Below are 18,761 nucleotides of genomic sequence, written 5' to 3'. Positions count from 1 at the left end.
TTAATGTAATTAAGATTTATGACTACCAGCCTCACAAGACCTTTAACATTTTATTAACAATCATTTTGGACATATTTTACTGGTATTATGTGTTTTACAGCGTATTTTTCTTTGCCAAATGATAATAAATACTTTTGCATCATTGCAACTACATTTACAATGAAGCTAGAGTAGCAAAGTTCAAGGCCTTTAATGTCTCAGAAGCCTGGGCAACTCCTTCTAGACAATGACATTGTATAAACTATATAAAAACAGTACTTAAAAAAAAAAAGGACAAATTATATCCACATTTTTAAGCATGTACTTTGTTAGTAAAGCAAGGTCTGGAGAGTAATTTTCTTAAAGACCACACCAACTGTGGTCAGCTTATTGTTTTCACCATCTCTCCCCATTCCCAGTTCTCACAAAGCAGCAAAGTAATGCATAAAATTCTACAAGTCTAACCACAATTCTGAAGTTGGTTTCGTGTTTCATGGTCTCTCTGCCCACCAAAACTACGAACTCTGCTACACCCTTGAGCAACCATCTCTCTCAGTTGCTGCAATCACGCATTTCTTAGAGTAACACCTCCCCTGTCAGTATCTCAGTGTGATTAAGCAGACCAAGTTCTTTCCCCCTTTCAGCTCAGTCCCAACCTGACAATTTTACATTTCACTCCTTTTACCATTTCTCTTTCACTTCATTAACCTTATTACCTCTGTCCACTATCTAAAATCTTACTATCAGATCTTCCTCCACATTGGTCCTGTGTGTGGGAATCTATGAATCTGTGTTGAACATCCCTCTACATCCAACCCACACGCTCTTAGACAAGCAGTTTTCTGTTGGGATCCGAAACTCAGCTACCAGCAGAAAAGGAACTGATAGGATTATGTAGCAGACCATGGACAGCAGGAGCTGGGAGAAACTCCTTACTCTGAGGAGCCTCATTACAAGACTTGTTAATATTTAGCTCTGTTTGATTGTCCTGCCTCCTTCAGCAAGATATGAAAAGACTTTGTGGTGATGTTGTCAGACAATGTAGAAACCCTTTCATTCTCTCCACGCCATGTGTTCCTCGCTACGGGAAAATATTAATGATGCTGTGTAATTGCAATAGAGAATTGTGTAATCCTTTAGTTAGCATAATCCGTCCCCCAGTTAGCATAACCTGTCCTCTTCATTAACATGTCCTGCCTCCAAGATCCTTATATTGTGTGTCGTGTGTTCAATAAATATTCCAGCTTCTATCCCCAACCTGGGATCACTTAGTTTTTGACCTCCACGGTTTTCCATTAAATTTGCATAGAAAATATGCATTTTTTTAGCACAGTATTCATCAAAAGACAAGAACTATCTTGGTAGTCCTCCTTCTGTTGCACTAAGTTAAGCATACAGTCTGCACCTAACAAATACAAACATATAACAACAGGTATTTGACTATCTCTGTAGTGAATAGTTGTTTTTAGACTAATCCTTGACACTTGGCACTAGTGTTTCTGGTACCTACTTATTCATAATGATAAGTAAAATATAGTTTCTTTTCTCCTTCCTCCTCAATACTGTGGTGTTTCTTACTTCATGCCGCAGACAAGTATCATCGGCCAAACCGATGACTACTCCTTAGATACTTTTGCATATCAGAATGCAAGAAAGATGCAGTGTAATTTTAGAAGATAACATTTTCAATGTGAAGAGAAAAAGCTTTTATAATCATTTTTTAAATCCTATGTGTATTTGTAAATTATTACTGAAATACAACTCCACAGTAATTCTTTAAGCTGTTGTGTGGGAGTTGAGACAAAGGAATGGGTGGAAAGAAAAAACATTATAGTGTATCCGTTTATAGTCATACCATCAAAAGGACTACAAAACTGCATGCTCTGAAGAATTTGCTAGCCAACAGAACAAGCACTCTAAATGCTGCCTTTTAATTTCTAGTCTCACAGTTTAGTTGGTTGCAGTTTAGGATCCAGAGGATTTAAAACCTAACCAAACACTCTGAAGAGTAGCGCACAGAGAGAGCAAAGGTCCAGCAAGTAGCTTTGGGCAGACACCAGCCTAGATTCAAAAAAAGAAAGGGGTTGGAGAGGGCAGCCAGCTGTCATGTATGTGGCGATATCTATGCCCAAGCTCAGGTGAAATGCAGAAAACCCACTGTCTGAACATCAGGAGAATAGAAATGGAATATGTATAACAGGGTGACAGCATCACTCAGTTCTTCCAAACCCCACTTTACTCTAGTGAGGAAGGCCACCTCGATTTCCTCATCCCTTGACGTTGTCACCCTAGTGCTGCAGTAACGTAGGACATCACCAGCTGCATGCCAGTGAACTGAGTCAAAGGTACTGCTCCCTCTGGAGACCAGGCATTGGTGGTAACTAAAGCTAATACATTTTTCCCTCATATTGCAATGGTTCATATGTAATGACAGCAACTGTGTCCTCAGCTGGCAAGAGGAGAACCCTTTCAAAGAGTTGCTGGCTTGCCCACATCTAGTAGAGCATATCCCTTGGTTCTCCTCTGGCATCACCATGCTGAGACACACAGCAGCTTCAGGTGTCTCCAAGATCAGTAGAGACTGGTACCACCTGACCCCCTCCCCACTCTCACCTGCCCATTTATAGATGTGGTTTAGTCATTTTGAAAATATCTGAACTTCACAAAGGTCACACGATACTGGTGAAACCGAACTGATTCCTTCCAGAAAAATCACATCAGGAAAAAAATTTTTGAAAATATCTAAGTTGTTTTGGATCTTTCTTCCATATGTACACATTCACTTGTTCTACCAATATTTCAGACACACACCTCTAAGTAGTACTAAGTGTTTTCAAATGTTGCCCCTTAACAACCTCAACCCCATATGTACAAATAACTTTTAAGTTGTAGCTATTGCATACCCAGATACCAAAGTGTCCAAAACACATGACTGAATTAGGGTGCAACAGTCAATTGTCAGAAGCCAAACTACGGCCAAGTTCTCCCTACCAGAATTAAATGTTTTCAGTCAGCTCTTAGGTTTTAAGCAGGCAAATCAAGTTTTAAAATATTTGCCAAGCTTTACACCACAAAATCTAGCATGGACTTTAGTCTTAAAATTTGGTAGGCCCTCTGGTAGTTTAAATAAATAATTAAATAAATAAATTTAAAAAAAAAATAAAATTATCAAGATACAAAGAGAAATTTTCCTTCATATCAGTTTCTTACTGACTGTTTTCATCATGCCAAGACCTCTTTTTAAGAACAAATGACAGCAATATTGCCACTCCCAGAAGGCATAGGATAAAAGACAATCCTGCCAATTAATAGCACAAAATCCTGTTACTAATAAAACAAACACATCCAGAAGGTAGTACTTATTTCAGCAAACATAGACACAAATACGTTAAAGGAAATACATTTCCTAACAATGCCAGTGTTCCTCCTTCACCCTTTCTCTTGTTTCTTTTTCACCATTTCTCTTTCTACTTCTCCTTCCCTATCTGTCATGAAGTAATAGGCTGGCATTCTCAAAACTCTCAAAACCAAAACTCTCTAACAATCTCCTAATTCTTTCAAATACACTTAAATTCTAGCAGCAACAGGCATCAGCTTACAGTCCCAGGAGAGAGGCTCACAGATTGCACTTAGAAACCCTTCAACATATTGGAATGAATAGCAAAACAATCCACATGGAGAAAATGTGATAATGGAGCCATAACGTGATGGCATCAAGCTCTTAAAACATTTCTCCTCAAAGCTCTATTGTATGCATGATTTACTTAGAGCATAGGGATGTCTGGAAGCCACATCAAAGAGCTAATGGATAGACATTTTGTTAACATATGTAGAACTGATGCCAGGCCATAAAACAACATTGTACTGAGTATAACACATCTTCAGAAAAGTCTGGTTGTTTTGTGTTTGTCTTTTTTTTTTTTTCCTGGGGTTGGGATGGGCTTTTCTGGTCTACAAATTATTTCTTCAGTTATGTGCATGAGTGCCTAACGGGTTCAGGAGCCTGGAAAATTTTTATGTTCTCTTGCTCCCTGGATCTTTTCCCAGTATCACAAAATCTGAGAGAGGGCTGATCTTTGAAACAGGGAAAGGAAGAAGAATGAAGAAGTAAATAAGCAGCTATTTCCTCTGCAGAACAGATTCTGTTACATCGATCACAGGTTGGTAAAGACCTTCACAAACTACTACCTTTGCATCTCTGTTTCTCAGGTCATCCCTAGGACTCATACTTTCAAAGGGCTGTCCAAACTTGGCTCTGGCTACAGTACATTCCTCAATGGTATTTCATGCTTGTGGTGTTCAAGAGAGTCACTTTTCAAATGGTACATACTGTATATATGGCATTCCATAAAAACAGGAGGCAAAGAGTTTTGTAGAGTGAATTCCTGGAACAGCTCTTCAGGATTCTGAAAAAGCCACTTATGAGCTCATCTCTTTCTGCTCTAAAGTATTTATGCTAGATCACAGAATAAAGAGCAACCATTCAATTGATGTACTTCGTAGGGCACTTAGGAAACAGTTTTTTATCACTTAGTAACTGTAGGATAAGTAAAACAGCACTGCACACCAAGAAATACACAGCATGGAAAGACACTGAAAGTCAGGATTATATAGAAGAGTTATATCTTTATCCACTTTGATACCTTTTCACTTAAGTATTTTGTGGTTCCATGTTTGGCACATTAGGTACATTGAAGCTAGATTAACAACAAACAGCTGCTATTTATAACATTTCCCCAGAGTTAGGAACAGTTGCTGCTGCACTTTAGGACCAATCATGTTACATCTGTATTGAAATGAGAAGACAAACATGTTTTACTGCCAGCTCTGCCTGAATTTCAAATGAAAACCACATTAGTTAACTTGTGAATTTCTCAGTCAGTCTCCAGTGTCAACTTACACAGTTTAAATAAAACATCTCACCAATGCACAATAGAGTACAAGAAGATGCTAACAGCATGGTCCTAGGTGCAATAGCGTGCTTCAAATACTCCTCCAAGACAAAAGCCAGGAATGCTCTGCAAAGGTCTCTAGCCTGCAATAGCCTGAACCTCAGCAAGTTCTGCCACCATACTTTTCTCATTTCACAAACTCTTTGGCTCAACTATCAGTAGTCATACAAGCTTAAATACGTTAAGTCCAACAACCACAGGTTTTCTAGTCTTGTTGCTGTCCTAAGCACTGTGAGAATGGGATCCCAAGTGCAGAAAGGCTGCAAGGGCCTCAAGTTTGATCCCATGTTTGATCCCACTGCTTCCCATCTGTTTATAGGAAGAAATCATAGAATCATAGAATCAGCTGGGTTGGAAAGGACCTCCGAGATCATCAAATCCAACCGTTGATCCAACACCGCTGTGGTTACTAGACCATGGCACTGAGTGGTGGCACCAGTCTTACCTTGAAAACCTCCAGGGATGGAGAATCCACCACTTCCCTGGACAGACCTTTCCAACGCCTGATTACCCTCTCTGCAAAGAATTTCTTCCTCATATCTAACCTAAACCTCCCCTGCCAGAGCTTAAGACCACGCCCTCTTGTCTTACTGACAGCTGCCTGGAAAAATAGACCAACCTCCACCTGGCTACAACCTCCTTTCAGGGAGTTGGAGAGAGTGATGAGGTCTCCCCTGAGCCTCCTCTTCTCCAAGGTAAACAATCCCAGCTCTCTCAGCCTCTCCTCATAGGACTTGTGCTCCAGTCCCTTCACCCGCCTTGTTGCTCTTCTCTGCACCTGCTCCAGCACCTCAATATCCTTCTTGAACTGAGAGGCCCAGATCTGGACACAGCACTCCAGGTGTGGCCTCACCAGCGCTGAGTACAGGGGAAGAATCACTTCCCTGGTCCTGCTGGCCACACTGTTCCTGATCCAGGCCAGGATACCGTTGGCCTTCTTGGCCACCTGGGTACACTGCTGGCTCATGTCCAGCTTTCTGTCAATCCAAACTCCCAGGTCCCTCTCTGCCTGGCTGTAGGGTAGATGGCTGATGTTGAATTCATTATCTTATAGGCACAGGCTCACCTCCTTTGGGCACCTACAGGTAATCGTGCCTCAGAAGCCACTAACTGAGGACCTCAAGACTGATGAGGATGGTGGATGTCTGTGCTCAAAACATGCACAGTCATGCCTGCTCTGACATTAGCAAGGGTCTTGTCTGGGGAGAGCAGCCCTTTCCTAACTCAGAAGTAATAACAAAACAATGAACAGAAAAGAGACACTAGTGAGACACTGATAGCATGACAAAATCCATTTCCTTTTTCTGTTCAGAAGCTTTCTACACCATCTGAAAACGTGACACTGCCAAGTTGCAATTTGCAGTAGGTTTCACCGCACAATTTTCTTAGTTGAAGCATTTGCTTACTGCCTACTGGCTGGCCAAACAGAAAGCAGAAAGCAGAAGGGAAACCTGAGGTATCAGTGGGTTAATTTTTCAAAAGTATTTGTGCATTCGGTACAGAGCTGCCTCAAAAAGCAACAGGACATCTGCACTCATGTCACATCATCGCCTCTGAAGATGAATGCATCCCTGAGAGCTTGATGCTTCACAAAGCAGTAATCACATTTCTTTTACTGCTTTAAGTTATTCAGAAACGTAAATGTGTTGAAGTTAAGCATCGGTGCCTAAAATAAGGAGTGCAGGTTTGACAATTCTGAGTAGCAATTTTGGTGATATCAAACATTTCTTGCAGCAGCAATGACTTTCAGAACACTAAGTCTAAAATACAGCAAATCTTTGGGAAAATATATCAGAAATATGTCAATTATTTTTTTTCTGTTTTCCTTACCCCCCCACAACCACCCCAATTGCTAAATGCAAGAATCCACATAAAACACTGGAAAAATGATTGAAAAAGGACAAACTGAACTAAAAATGCTACAAAAGTGGTCAAATAAAGAAAAAAGGAACAAAACCAAAAAAGAACCCTCCAAAAACCTCTTAAACAGGGAAGAAAAAACAATTGCTTTCTCCTCCAAAGGATTTGAGTAATAATATTCAACATTGCTTGTTACAGATAAAAATGTTAGACAAATATTATTTCAGTTCATGGTGATTATTTTTATTAAATATGCTAAAATCTCATGGGAGAAGTTAATGAATTATTTATAAATCAAGCAGTATATTAAATTCTGGTCAACATATAGATGAACACAAGCACATCTAAATGTGCAGTTACATCTCAAACTGAATCACTTTTCACCAGACTTCTTCAGTGTCCTACAGCGACCCGCATTTTCAATTAAGTTCCAGGATTTTAAGCTATAATTTGTGGCAATACCTCTGACCAGTTATGTTTCACAGGCTTCAACCTAATTTCAAACTGTTTTGCTTTAGACCTTTGTAAGAGCAATACCATCCACTGCCGATTTCTCACCCAGAGTTCAGAGATCCAGATTTGCTTTTGTTTCAGTTTAAAACTTAAACTGAAATCTGGCCCGTGGAAATGTCACCTTTCTGTTCCCCTGGATTTGTACTGCATTTTGAAACACTTCGGCATAAAAGGCATTGTAAGAGTTTGGGTCTGTGGTGTATTTTATTGCCTAAATAGCTACATGGTTCCTATTCTTACTAGAGTAACGCAGTGGAATGAGCGGTGTGAAGCATCCATTGAAGCTCCAAGAGGAACTGAGTACTAAAAAACGTAAACATTCACTTGTTTTATTTTCCTGTTTCTTGGTTACATTTTGAAAGTGTGTCCACTACCACTTCCATTAACATCAGCAGGGGGCTTGTAAATAAGCCTTTACTCAGTGTTTCAAAAAGATTAGCTTCTAGATGGAAGAAGCAAAGAGATCCCAATCCACTCCATTACTTAAAGAAACAGAACAGGACAGCAAAGAGAAAATCAAGTACAGGCAAGCACCTTAACATATCTTTGAAGTCTACATCTGAATACTTTATAACCTGAACTGAAATGTCAAATTTTGGAATACACAAAACATAATTCAGGAAAGACAGCCAATCAACTGGTTAGAAACATGGTTAAAAATGCAGATGACAAAATTAAATTAACTGCACTGTAATTTAGAAGCTGGAGCATTTAGCTTGGTAAATACGTGTTTCATGAAGCTAGACTCGCAGGTGGTGGGATGCAAACCAATCAACTATGGGGGTAATTGCTTTTTCCCTGCTCAAGCTTCTGAAACTGTACATTCATGCTAACACTGAGGATCTCTAGACACCACAAGCCAGAGCTACAGAACTACCATCTCCTAAAAGATAAAACCTTTCAAGAGCTATGCCTGGTTTAAAGGTAAGAGATAGTAATTCCATTGAAGCTATAAAACTAAAATGTTTTAAAAAAAATTGTGGATAAGTAGGTACTCTAGTGGAAATTTCTAGTGCTGCTGTAACTGAGGTTACAGCAGCATTTTCACAATAAACTATATTGCCAGAAAAGTCATTCCAGGCTGGAAGCTGACATAGAAGACCTCATACCAGGCACAAATCCTTCAAGACCATGAATTTAGGTTGTATGATTTTTAGCTAAGAATCTGGAAGAAAAGAGAAAGCGAGAAGAAAAGTCTTATAAATGGAAACCAACAATGTAGGATTAACTACTGTTCAAACAGAATTGGTGGATACTTTTCGGTGCAGATGGTTTATTCCTCCAAACACACATACAACACCTGCTCAATGTAGCAACAAAACCCGTCACCTGAAAAAGACTGAGAAGCTGAGATGCCCGAAATGTAGAAGAGCAGGTGGATAAAAGTTACTCGTTGTAGTGATTTCTTAGAAAGGGTCGTTCTTTGGGTTTGTTTTTTTCGTATTTTTAAAGAAAAAATAAGTTTCTTTTTGTACAGTCTCACTCACCTGCTCTGGGTACTTGCTTCCAACTATCTCTGCCACGGTGTTAAAAGATGGAGAGTCTGGATAGGTCTTAGCTCCCATCTTCAGGTGCACAACAATCTTAGTGCCCCGGAAAGACATTCGTGACATCATTTCAGCATCTTCCACGGAGATGCAAGCAGTGGGGATTTGGGGTACATCAGGCTGGTAACTCTGCCCCCCCGTATGTGGGCTATTAAAAGAAAAATAAAAACACAGGGTTAACAACTTAGCTCTGTAATTCACAACTATCCCCAGCAGACTCTCAAAAAGGTATATTTACTATTTTTAATAAACCTTTTGATAAAATATATCAAGTGCTTTTACACTAATCAGAATATCTGGCTGTTACTATTATATATGTCTGGAAATCTATTCTGTGTCAGCTCTATTTAGGTCATTGTCATGCTTTGACATGCTCTGATACCACACTTTCTTCGCAGCTTTATCAGGACGAAGAGCAATGAAAAGTCTGTAAGTGAACAGTTTACAAGAAGCACATTCTTTTTTTCCCCTGTGACAAGTAATGAAATGAAAATTCACTACTACATTTCAATGCTATTTTCCATATACTATATAACAGAACTGTAGAACAGTTCAGGTTGGCAGAGACCTCTGGAGGTCATCTGGTCCAACCCCTCTGCTCAAGCAGGGCCACCCAGAGCCAGGTGGTCAGAATAATGTACAACGTGAAAATCCTCACCTATGAGCCTTCTTTAAGTAACAGACTTTTTTTTTTTTTACATTTAAACAAAAAAAACCCCAAACAAACAAAAAAACCACCAAAAACCCCCCCCAAATTTGGGTTATTTTTAGGTCTTCCAGACTGGAAAAAAACTCCACCTAATTTCTGGAGGAGATGTGGTGAGGAGGAAGAGAGAAATCTACTTTGTAAAGTTATAGATTAGGTAAAATGGGACAGATTATTCAGTTCTATTTGTTTAGAAGAATAAATCCTTCTCAGCAATAATATAATCAATAATATAACCCACAGAGTAGATATGTATAAATATTTATTTGACAAGAAAATACTAAAAAACAGTTACAGAGGTCTTAGAGGAGCTGCTGTAGAGTATAAATAGATCTGTTTATAGGTGGCAACAGCTCAGGAGATTATTGCTCCCAGTTGTTTACAGCTGAACCTCATACAAAGGCCAGTGCTTCTTCCATCAGCTTTGCAGGTTGGGTGACCCATAGCTCACCTCTGGAATAACAGTTACCCTGGTACTCAGAATGTCTTGTGCCACATAATCCTCCCTGAGTGGGATAAACTTATGTAGACTTATAAGTTCAGATCTTCTTTTTTCTTTTTCTTTCCTTTTCCTTTGTCCTTGTAGGAAAAAAAAAAAGAAGGCAATCCTCATCCCTACTTTTAAACTGTGATAATTTGCTGCATATGTTTAATATTTCTTTGAGTGTTTGAGGATATGCCCAGCATGTTAACCAGGAGACTTTCCAAACAATGTAAAATAAACAACACGCTGGGAAAAAAAAAAAAGATTACAATTTCATGTATTAATGTTCAAAAAAACCCCTACGTTCAGCAACTGAGCAGCAACTCTTTCTTTTCTGCTCTTTTTAAATGAATCCATTCACCTGTGTCTTCTGGTAAGATTATGTCCTAGTACTAACGTGGTGTGCACACTGAATTGCAGTAATTCAAGTTTTATCACTGATTTCACTGTCCTTGTTATTTCCCAGATGCTCAACAAAAGAAGTCCCTAAAACTGTATTTGTTTCTCCAATATAAGCAGCAACTACATTTCTTTCAGATGCTCAATCCCAACGTTCCACCACAACTGTGAATAAAGCTTCTGACAACCTGCTGAGATTCACACGTGCTTACACACCCCAGATGAATGAACACTTGCAGGTACAAAATCTACCCAGCTAGTCAAAAAATAAACCTGTAAGTCACCTGGTAGTGCCATTTTTATGTTCAAACTACTATTTTGCCAAGCTTACAAAGGTCAACCCAACTACCAAAATTAATATATATTGGCACAGGCAGGCAGATACCAGGACCTGAAGGGAATGGATGACTGTCCAAATGATTGCTACAAAAAGGGAAATGGACCCTAAGCATTACCAGTACAAAGGTACAAAACAATAACACAGTACTGTATATTCCTAATGCTACAAGATAAACTCACATAGAAAACATTTGTGGAAGACACTAAGAATCCCGGGAAGCACCTGATTAAAGTTTACATACATGCAAAATATGCCATGTATTAAGTATAACATCTACATAATAAATTGCTTAATAAAGCACCAAAGAGTACATTAAATAAAAAAAAAAAAGTAAAGCAAATTAAGGGCCTTTTATGCAGACATAACCAAGAACTGGAAAGGCTACTGACCATATGGCAAGACCTGAGCAAGAATTAACTAAATAAAATAGAAATTACTTGCAGACTCTGTGTGTAACAGATGGAGAGAAGCATTCCTGAGTTTGGCTCAAAATAGGGCAAAGAGGATGTAGTCCAGGAGAAAGAATTTTTGTACTGGGGGCGAGGAAGGTATTTTCCATTGAGTCTGAATAAACATGACTTTTTGAATATTATTTCTAAAGAAAAAGGATTTTACTTGAAAAAAAAATCTCTTACATTAACCATTCCCTACCCCTTGAAAAGAAAAGCAAAGCATCACATAAAACCAGCCAGAGAGATCACAAAGCAACCCTTACTTGAAATCAGCATTCAACTTTACAACATTGGTACCTACAGGCAAGCAAGGTGCACCTTCATTGTCATTTGGTCCTGACATTCTTGTTCAACAGCTGACAAGATTCAGATAAATAAAGTGGATGAATTTTGCTTTTGATAATCCCCTAGATTTCACATCTCAGAAAGGATTTAAGAGAAATATCATGGTATGAATAGCATAGCAGAAGAAAGGCTCCAAAAAAAAGAAAAAAAGCATTTTCTCTGTTAGAAGTGCATGTCAAATGACTAGTAAGGAACAGATGAGGTTTCCATCCTACAGGCAAGTGTAAAGGAAGAATAAAAAAATCGAGACAGTTTCTCTTCTGAGTAAAACAATCAAATGTGGAGAAACTAAAAAATGTGAATGAAAAGATGTCTTGCTGGTGTCAGGTCAGTTCTAAGTCTTATTACTGTGGTAGCTGACCTTGCATGCTTCTTTACTTTGTTCCTGCACTTCCAACCCTTATCTCTAAGATAAGCTAAAATGCCCAGGGAAAAATAATCTGTGTAAGAACTAGTGCTTCAAGCTAAACTGGATACTGTGATGGAAAATATATCTCAAATTGAAGCCTCAGGCGAAGATGGCAATCTCCTAAAGAGAGAAGTAAGCATGACATTACAAGAAATCTAACATATCTAAAAGAAAAAAAAAACAACCAAAACTTGATTATACAAAAGCTTACAAAGATCTACTTCAGCCATAACGTGTATGCACACACACCCAATGCACCATTCTTCACATCAACCTCAAAAAGCAATCTAGGGTTTGAAAATACAAAATGAATGTTATCTAAGTGTCTTTAGTTTACTCACTCAAAACACATTGCAAGACTCTAATGACATATCTGACCACCTATTTTCTACAGGACCCATGCAATATTCACTGTACGAACCACATGTAAACTAAGAGTTCATATTAGATCAGTTAGTTTGTTACTATTGACTTAAATCATAAAATACATTCATGAATGAAACCATGACTATATTAATCACTAGCTGTAGCCATAGCAGGATCACAGCCTTAACTCTCCGTAATAGCCTCACATCCTCCTCATACTTTGCTTTTGTTTTTATACTTATATATTCTACATATCACAAAAAAATCCCCCCACATACAAAGCTTTACACTTCAAAGTGAGTGAAGAAACATACTGTGGCAAAACAGAAGGGAAACTATACATTTGGCTTTCGTGCTCAGCTATGGAGAGTAGTTATTCGAGTGCCTCGCTTTTGTAACTTTCTCTGCATCAGAAGCAGCATGGCAAGGCCTGAACTCTAGTCAAGTAAATCCCTTTTTCCAGCACCATAAAGTCCTTACAAAACAAAACTTGTCCTTGTGTGCACTCAAACTGTGTATGCTCACCATTATCTGTAGAGAGGCCGAACTGTAATTGCAATTAGTCAAATGTCAAAAGTATTGTTAATCTTTTCAGAAGAATTAGGTCTATACAAAATAAAATCAAGACTATTCCCTATTTACAGCCACTTGGCAAAATATAAAAGAAATAAATTCAGCCTAATTTTGTGCTTCTGTCATCATTTGTCCCAAGATTCTCTTGCTTCATTTGCTTCTTATATTGTCTTTTTAGGATTTGATTTGCTGGTTTACAGTAAGTTGAAATGATAACAAGACTGTTAAATTTGAAACCAAATAGGAATATGCACAGAACATTTTAAGAAGCTAAGGAGTAAAAATACAATACACATATGGAATTAATAATAAAGCAGTATGGTACCAAAGTTAGAATATTTGGAATCTAGCCATACAGTCTCTTCCAGATTGCTTTGTACCAATCTTTAATTGATGTAGCATCTGCACAAGTTTAGTGAAGTGTAAGAGAGGCTCCAGAAACTACCAGCATTACCAAGGAAAATTCCCTTTGAAAAAGGGCACAAGATTACTCTGTTACCACATGGACTCCATTTAAATTAATATTCAGAAAACTGCATTTAATCAGTACTAGGCAACCATTAAATTTAGGCTTTACCAAGCAAGCATAGTAGCTTTGCCATGATTACATATGTCCTAGGTTACAGAATGCAACTAACACGTATATGTTTGTATTCCATTATAATATTCAGTACCACGAGCACCAAGGGAATTCTATGGTAAGTGCAGAATTTTTTTAAAATAGCATGAATTACATATGGGTTTTCAAACAAGAAGCAGAAAACAACTGTGAATGGTAAAATGATCAAATGAAGAAATTTGAATGAATTCCACCCCAGGACTATCCAACTGCTGGGAAAGTAGAAAAGTCTGCACAAAGCTTTCCAAGGATCTCTAGGAAATGGAAGTTTGCATCATCTGCTCTCCAACTGAAAAAGAAACTTGTTGAATCTTACAGACACGAGGATGACTCTCCAGCAGCTGACAACATCTTGAGGGAACTATTTAATTCATACACCTGTTTGGCCTCCTTCTGCTCAGTATGAACCACCAAGCTCTGTCTTCCTGTATTTACATCCCTGCCTTGTGAGAATGCAGCTGCCTGCTGCATGCTACCACAGATATGTTAGCAGAGGGCTCCTGAAGGGAACACCAATGACAATCCTAATTGCCAGCAGCTGCAAGGCTTCTGGCTTCATGGGCTTTTTTTTTATTTTCTTGTTGAACTCCTGGCTTCCTAGACTTGAGTCGGAGCCTTATTTATGTCTTCACTGACACCCCTCTATCACCAGAGACTAGTTAGCACACAAGAAAAACTTAAAAAAACCTCACTGAGAACAGATGTTGTATTTTATACCTACAGGAAGGATATAAATAAATCCAAACAAACAAACAAAAAAATCAAAAACCAAAACAACAAACCCCTCCATTCTCTTTATTTGGAAAGCAGCGAATCAAAGATGCATCACAGGGCTAGCAATACAAAACTAAACTAAGTAACAGCTAGCTGTTTAGAATACTGACCTGGCCTTCCTACTTCCTCCATTTAATGATGTTTTTTATTATTGATAATCAATTGTTACATTAAAATTATCAGGCATAAAAAGGTGTGAAGAGGCATCAGAGCTTTCAAGGTAGGATCAATCACCATATCGGTGCTTCCAAGTCTCTGATTCATTGCAGACAGGAAGTAGAAGAGAAGGTCAAGATCTCACACACAGAGGTATATACATTAAGTCACCAGAAACATGAGTCTCCTCTGACACTGAATTTAATATATCATGGGACAATACAGGGAGGTTCCTCCTCCTTTCAAAACATGGTCATGGTAAAGGATAACATGCAGTCAACATCCAGTGAGCTGAAGGAAAACGGTAGGAATGGAGGATACTGGTCTTACCACCAGTAAAAAAACTTCTCCCTTTTAATCAACTGACCACAGAGGTAAGTAAAAGGGAGCAAGGTCTGAAAGGAGGCAGGAGAAAGCCTCAAACTCAGAGAAGAGTGTGTGGATGGTGTTTTTCACCTTCCTTCTCCACTCCACACACCATTCAGAGCAGTATGCTCTTTGGACACTGACCTCCTTAAAAAAACTGAACTACAAACCTATCTTAAATGAATTTAGAAATACTTTTCCCCTTCAATAGGTCGGAGCGATGCAAGCAAAGCCTCATGGAGACACATTTTCAAAGTGTAAAAAGGAAGACTTGAGCATCAACAGGAAACACAAAGGCAGTCTAGAAAAAACACGTAAGGTAGGAATGGGAGTGACAGGGGAAGCATGTCTCTGAAGACAGCAGAACACAACAGTATCTTAGTATCAAAGGCAACTATGCGAATGGATAAAAGGGGAGAGTTTTTAAAAGTAAAAAACTACAGTAGAATAAGATAGTTGTTATCAGTTTAGATAGCATAGAATTAAATCACAGAAGCAAAACAGATGAGAGGAAACAGGGAAATCTAGTCATCTTTTATTTGTGTGTGAGTATAGCACTGTTTCCACTGAAAATCTGTGGCATTAACCTCAATAGAAGGGGGCGCAGGAGAGGGTGGAGTGGGAAAAGGCTTTAAAACCCAACTGGATATGAGAAGAAAGAGCGAAGGGCCTGACTGGACTCAATATCAAGCCATGAGCAAAACAAAACCCAGTACAAGACATCTGTCTGGATGAGCTCCTATATTTTCTGAAGAAAATCGAAACTCTAAAACATTTTCACTACATAAATGCTTCTTTTGCTCCCATAGATCTAACTTCTATAGAATATTAAACACTTTTTTGCTGTTCTGTTAACAAATACCTCTGCTATTCAAGTAAAAAAGAGAATAAAAAATATGTTAGTAAAAATAATAAGAGACGGGGGCACCACTCATTTTTCCCCTCTACTGAGAGATTTTAGTAGTGTCACATGAAAGGGACTGTTTTAACATCATCTGATCATTGTATTTACCTGTTATCTAGTTCACAGATTATACAATGACACTTGTGCATGCAAAATGCAATGTAAATGCCTAAGTGATAAGAAAACTATCTAATAGAATATTACACTTATTTGATAAACTTGTTCTCCAATAAACGGTATGCTTTTATTTTCAAAATTCAGGCAAGTCTTGCCTGTCACTCCAAAGTTACAGAGACACCTGGAATTTTTCATTCTTGATCTTAACATCCATTGTAAACAGAAAAGTTCTTTTTAGGAACAGAATATATTTTTAAAGCTTATTATAGTATTACAACTCCTGTAAACTAGGACTAAACATTGAGCACAGTAAAATGTCATGCCAAGTGTGAGTGTTCTTTCCCCAGCTGTATTTGTTGACTGTTGACTGTGGCAGATTGTCCCAAAAGCTTCATAATCTACATCAGATGAAATAAAAAATGTCCCAATAGGTGTGTCTTTCCTCTGAACAGCTCCTTTCCTGGCAATTAGTGTTGTGACTGGGAAACGAAGAGTGTCAGGCTGAAAAAAAAAATCTTTCCAGTGCAAACCATGTTTGAGAGAATGATTGAGTAAGTTCTGGGAATCTTCTCATGCTACATGTTTTTTTGGGAGCATGCAGGAAGAACATCCAGTACAGAGCAGTTTTTATTAGGAAATTAATGTGGGGGTTTTCTGAGGAAGTAGTTGAGTCTTTAGAATTTAAGTCATTTTCCTTCCTCAAAAAGAAAAGAGAAATTGCTGACAAAATGCAACACTTTCTCAGTGTTTTGGTTTTGATATCAAGTTTGTTGTGATCTTCAACACATACTGTATAGTCATATTATTTTCCTTAATGTTTGACCGTTTGTGCTCTTCTGATTTAATCTTGGCGATACACTGATTCCTTCATCATTTGCAGAAGGGGAGGGAGAAAATTATTCTCAATGCCACTCTTACATTTTAAGGATTTCTTTAATATCTAATAGTGCCTAGGAGTCTGTGCTGGAAAAGGGACTCTCTGAAGCAATACAATTTTCACTCATTTTCATCAGTTGATCCATGTTGCTCAGGAAAATGTTGCTGGAAAAAAGGTTGCAGGCTGGAGGCTTTTGTTAGAGTGTAGAATAATGACAATGACTTTTGTAGTCTGTACATAAATCAAAATGCATAAGTGATTTTGGACTTTAAACAACAGATACAAGCACACAGCCAGTCAGATCTAATGAATTGTGGTGGTTGAGGTGATATGAATTTAGGGACACAATGAGATTCCAAACTATCTGAAAAGTGACAGCCATGAGAATGCCAGAACTCTCCAAGCTCAGCTCTGGTAGCTCCAGGAGAAGAGGACTGTTAGGGTGACCATGGGCTTCCCCACTTCCTCCTCACCCATCTATCCAGGGTCTCACTCATCTGCTCAGGCAGCCTCTCCATGAGGAGAGGCCTGCAGTGAGTCACCTGCATTCATGGAGTGATGCACACCCCACAGCCTTAGGGCTCAATACACTTAGTGCAACACTGCAAGACGGTAACAGAATAACAAGTGGGAATTTTCTCCCCAGTGTTCAAATGCTAGCTAGGAGTTATTTCCCCCCCTGAAGAACACTGTGCAGGAAAATTATCTTGCTGATTGTGAATGATGGATGTTAACACTGAGACCATGTATACAACTTAACAAATAATGTAAATAGAAAATCTGTTGAAAAACTATACCTACTTAGAAAGAAATGCATCATATAATTTTTAGAAGCAGAACTGTGTTCTACAAGCTAATGTACACTGGCTAAATTATCTTCAGCTGTCAAACTAATTCCATCTCTTTCATGCTCTTTCCAGTGGTTTCAACTGTCTCATGGTGAGTTATTACTGAATTGAACTCAAAATCCAGATCCTCTACAGTCAACTAATTATTTCTGAACATTTACATTTGAAAGTACGATATTCCAAGGTAATGAACTATATTCTCTGTCATTCACCTCCTGCCAGAGATTTCCCACAGATCCCAGTTAGGCCAACCTGAAATCTCAATCTAGCTGAAATTAACAATCAAACACACTACATTTTATTTCCTAATAAAACCCCATGGTTATATAATGGATTATTTATCAGCAGTAGTCTCCCACTGTTATGTAATAACACAATTGTTACTTGTTTTTGGCACAGGCAAATTTTTGCAGAATCTACTATTGACTACTTAATCACAGGTTAGAAGAGTTGACTTTTAATGCTGTCCTCTTTAGAGTAAAAATGTACAAATGTTATTATAAATTAATATTCAAAAAATAGTACTGCTGCTTGCAAACAAGGAAAGAGAAATATTACTGTGAGCTACTCAAGATCCCACAGGGACACAAGGCAGAGCGATGAATGGAACTTCAGAATCCCTGGTTTTAGTTGATTCATATCATTATTCTCCCTTGTCTCACAAAAGTATCGTTTGTTGTCTGGTGCAAAAACATCTAGAATCAGTCTTGATTTTCCAGAGCTAAACAGTATACAGTTTTAATATCTTTTGTTGAGGCATTTTTTTTGTGCTTCACAGCCACCAGCAAACTAAGGAGAAGAAATCCAAATATAAATAAGTCAGAAATAACTGGTTATATTCTGTTTCTTAATCTTAGAATAAATGTTCTTCTGTTGCAATCACAATAGATTAAAAAGCCATCAATTGCAGTCAAAGCTTAATCCTACTTAATAATAGTAAAAATGAAAAGAAGCATATAAAAGACAGCCTCTCTCTGTTTCCCAGAGTATTTGCAGTATTCATATTAGACAGCCAAGGCAGAAGTACTCTGAACACTGACCAGGAAATCAAGGTAAGGTGAAACAATTCAGCAGAAGTCACAAACACTAGTCACCTACCCAGCTAATGGGAACAATCTATAAATATCAAAGGCCAGATTTAAAAAGGAATATTGGAAGAGAACAAAGTTACAGAT

General features: G+C 38.2%; 1 protein-coding gene across 2 annotated transcripts in view; it reads right to left on the bottom strand.

Moving 5' to 3' along the window:
• CPQ (carboxypeptidase Q) overlaps positions 1 to 18,761 on the bottom strand; it is a 152,431-nt gene that overhangs the window by 87,377 nt on the left and 46,293 nt on the right. For both annotated transcript variants that reach the window (XM_027656947.1, XM_027656948.1), the window contains exon 4: positions 8,792 to 8,999. In XM_027656947.1, the coding sequence (XP_027512748.1) occupies positions 8,792 to 8,999 (208 nt within the window). The remainder of the gene's footprint in view (positions 1 to 8,791; positions 9,000 to 18,761) is intronic.

Source organism: Corapipo altera, unplaced genomic scaffold, assembly GCF_003945725.1.
Source record: "Corapipo altera isolate COAL_440 unplaced genomic scaffold, ASM394572v1 52b, whole genome shotgun sequence".
Taxonomy (NCBI): Eukaryota; Metazoa; Chordata; class Aves; order Passeriformes; family Pipridae; genus Corapipo; species Corapipo altera.
Note: the sequence above shows the minus strand (reverse complement) of the source record. Positions and strands in the feature narration are given on the sequence as shown.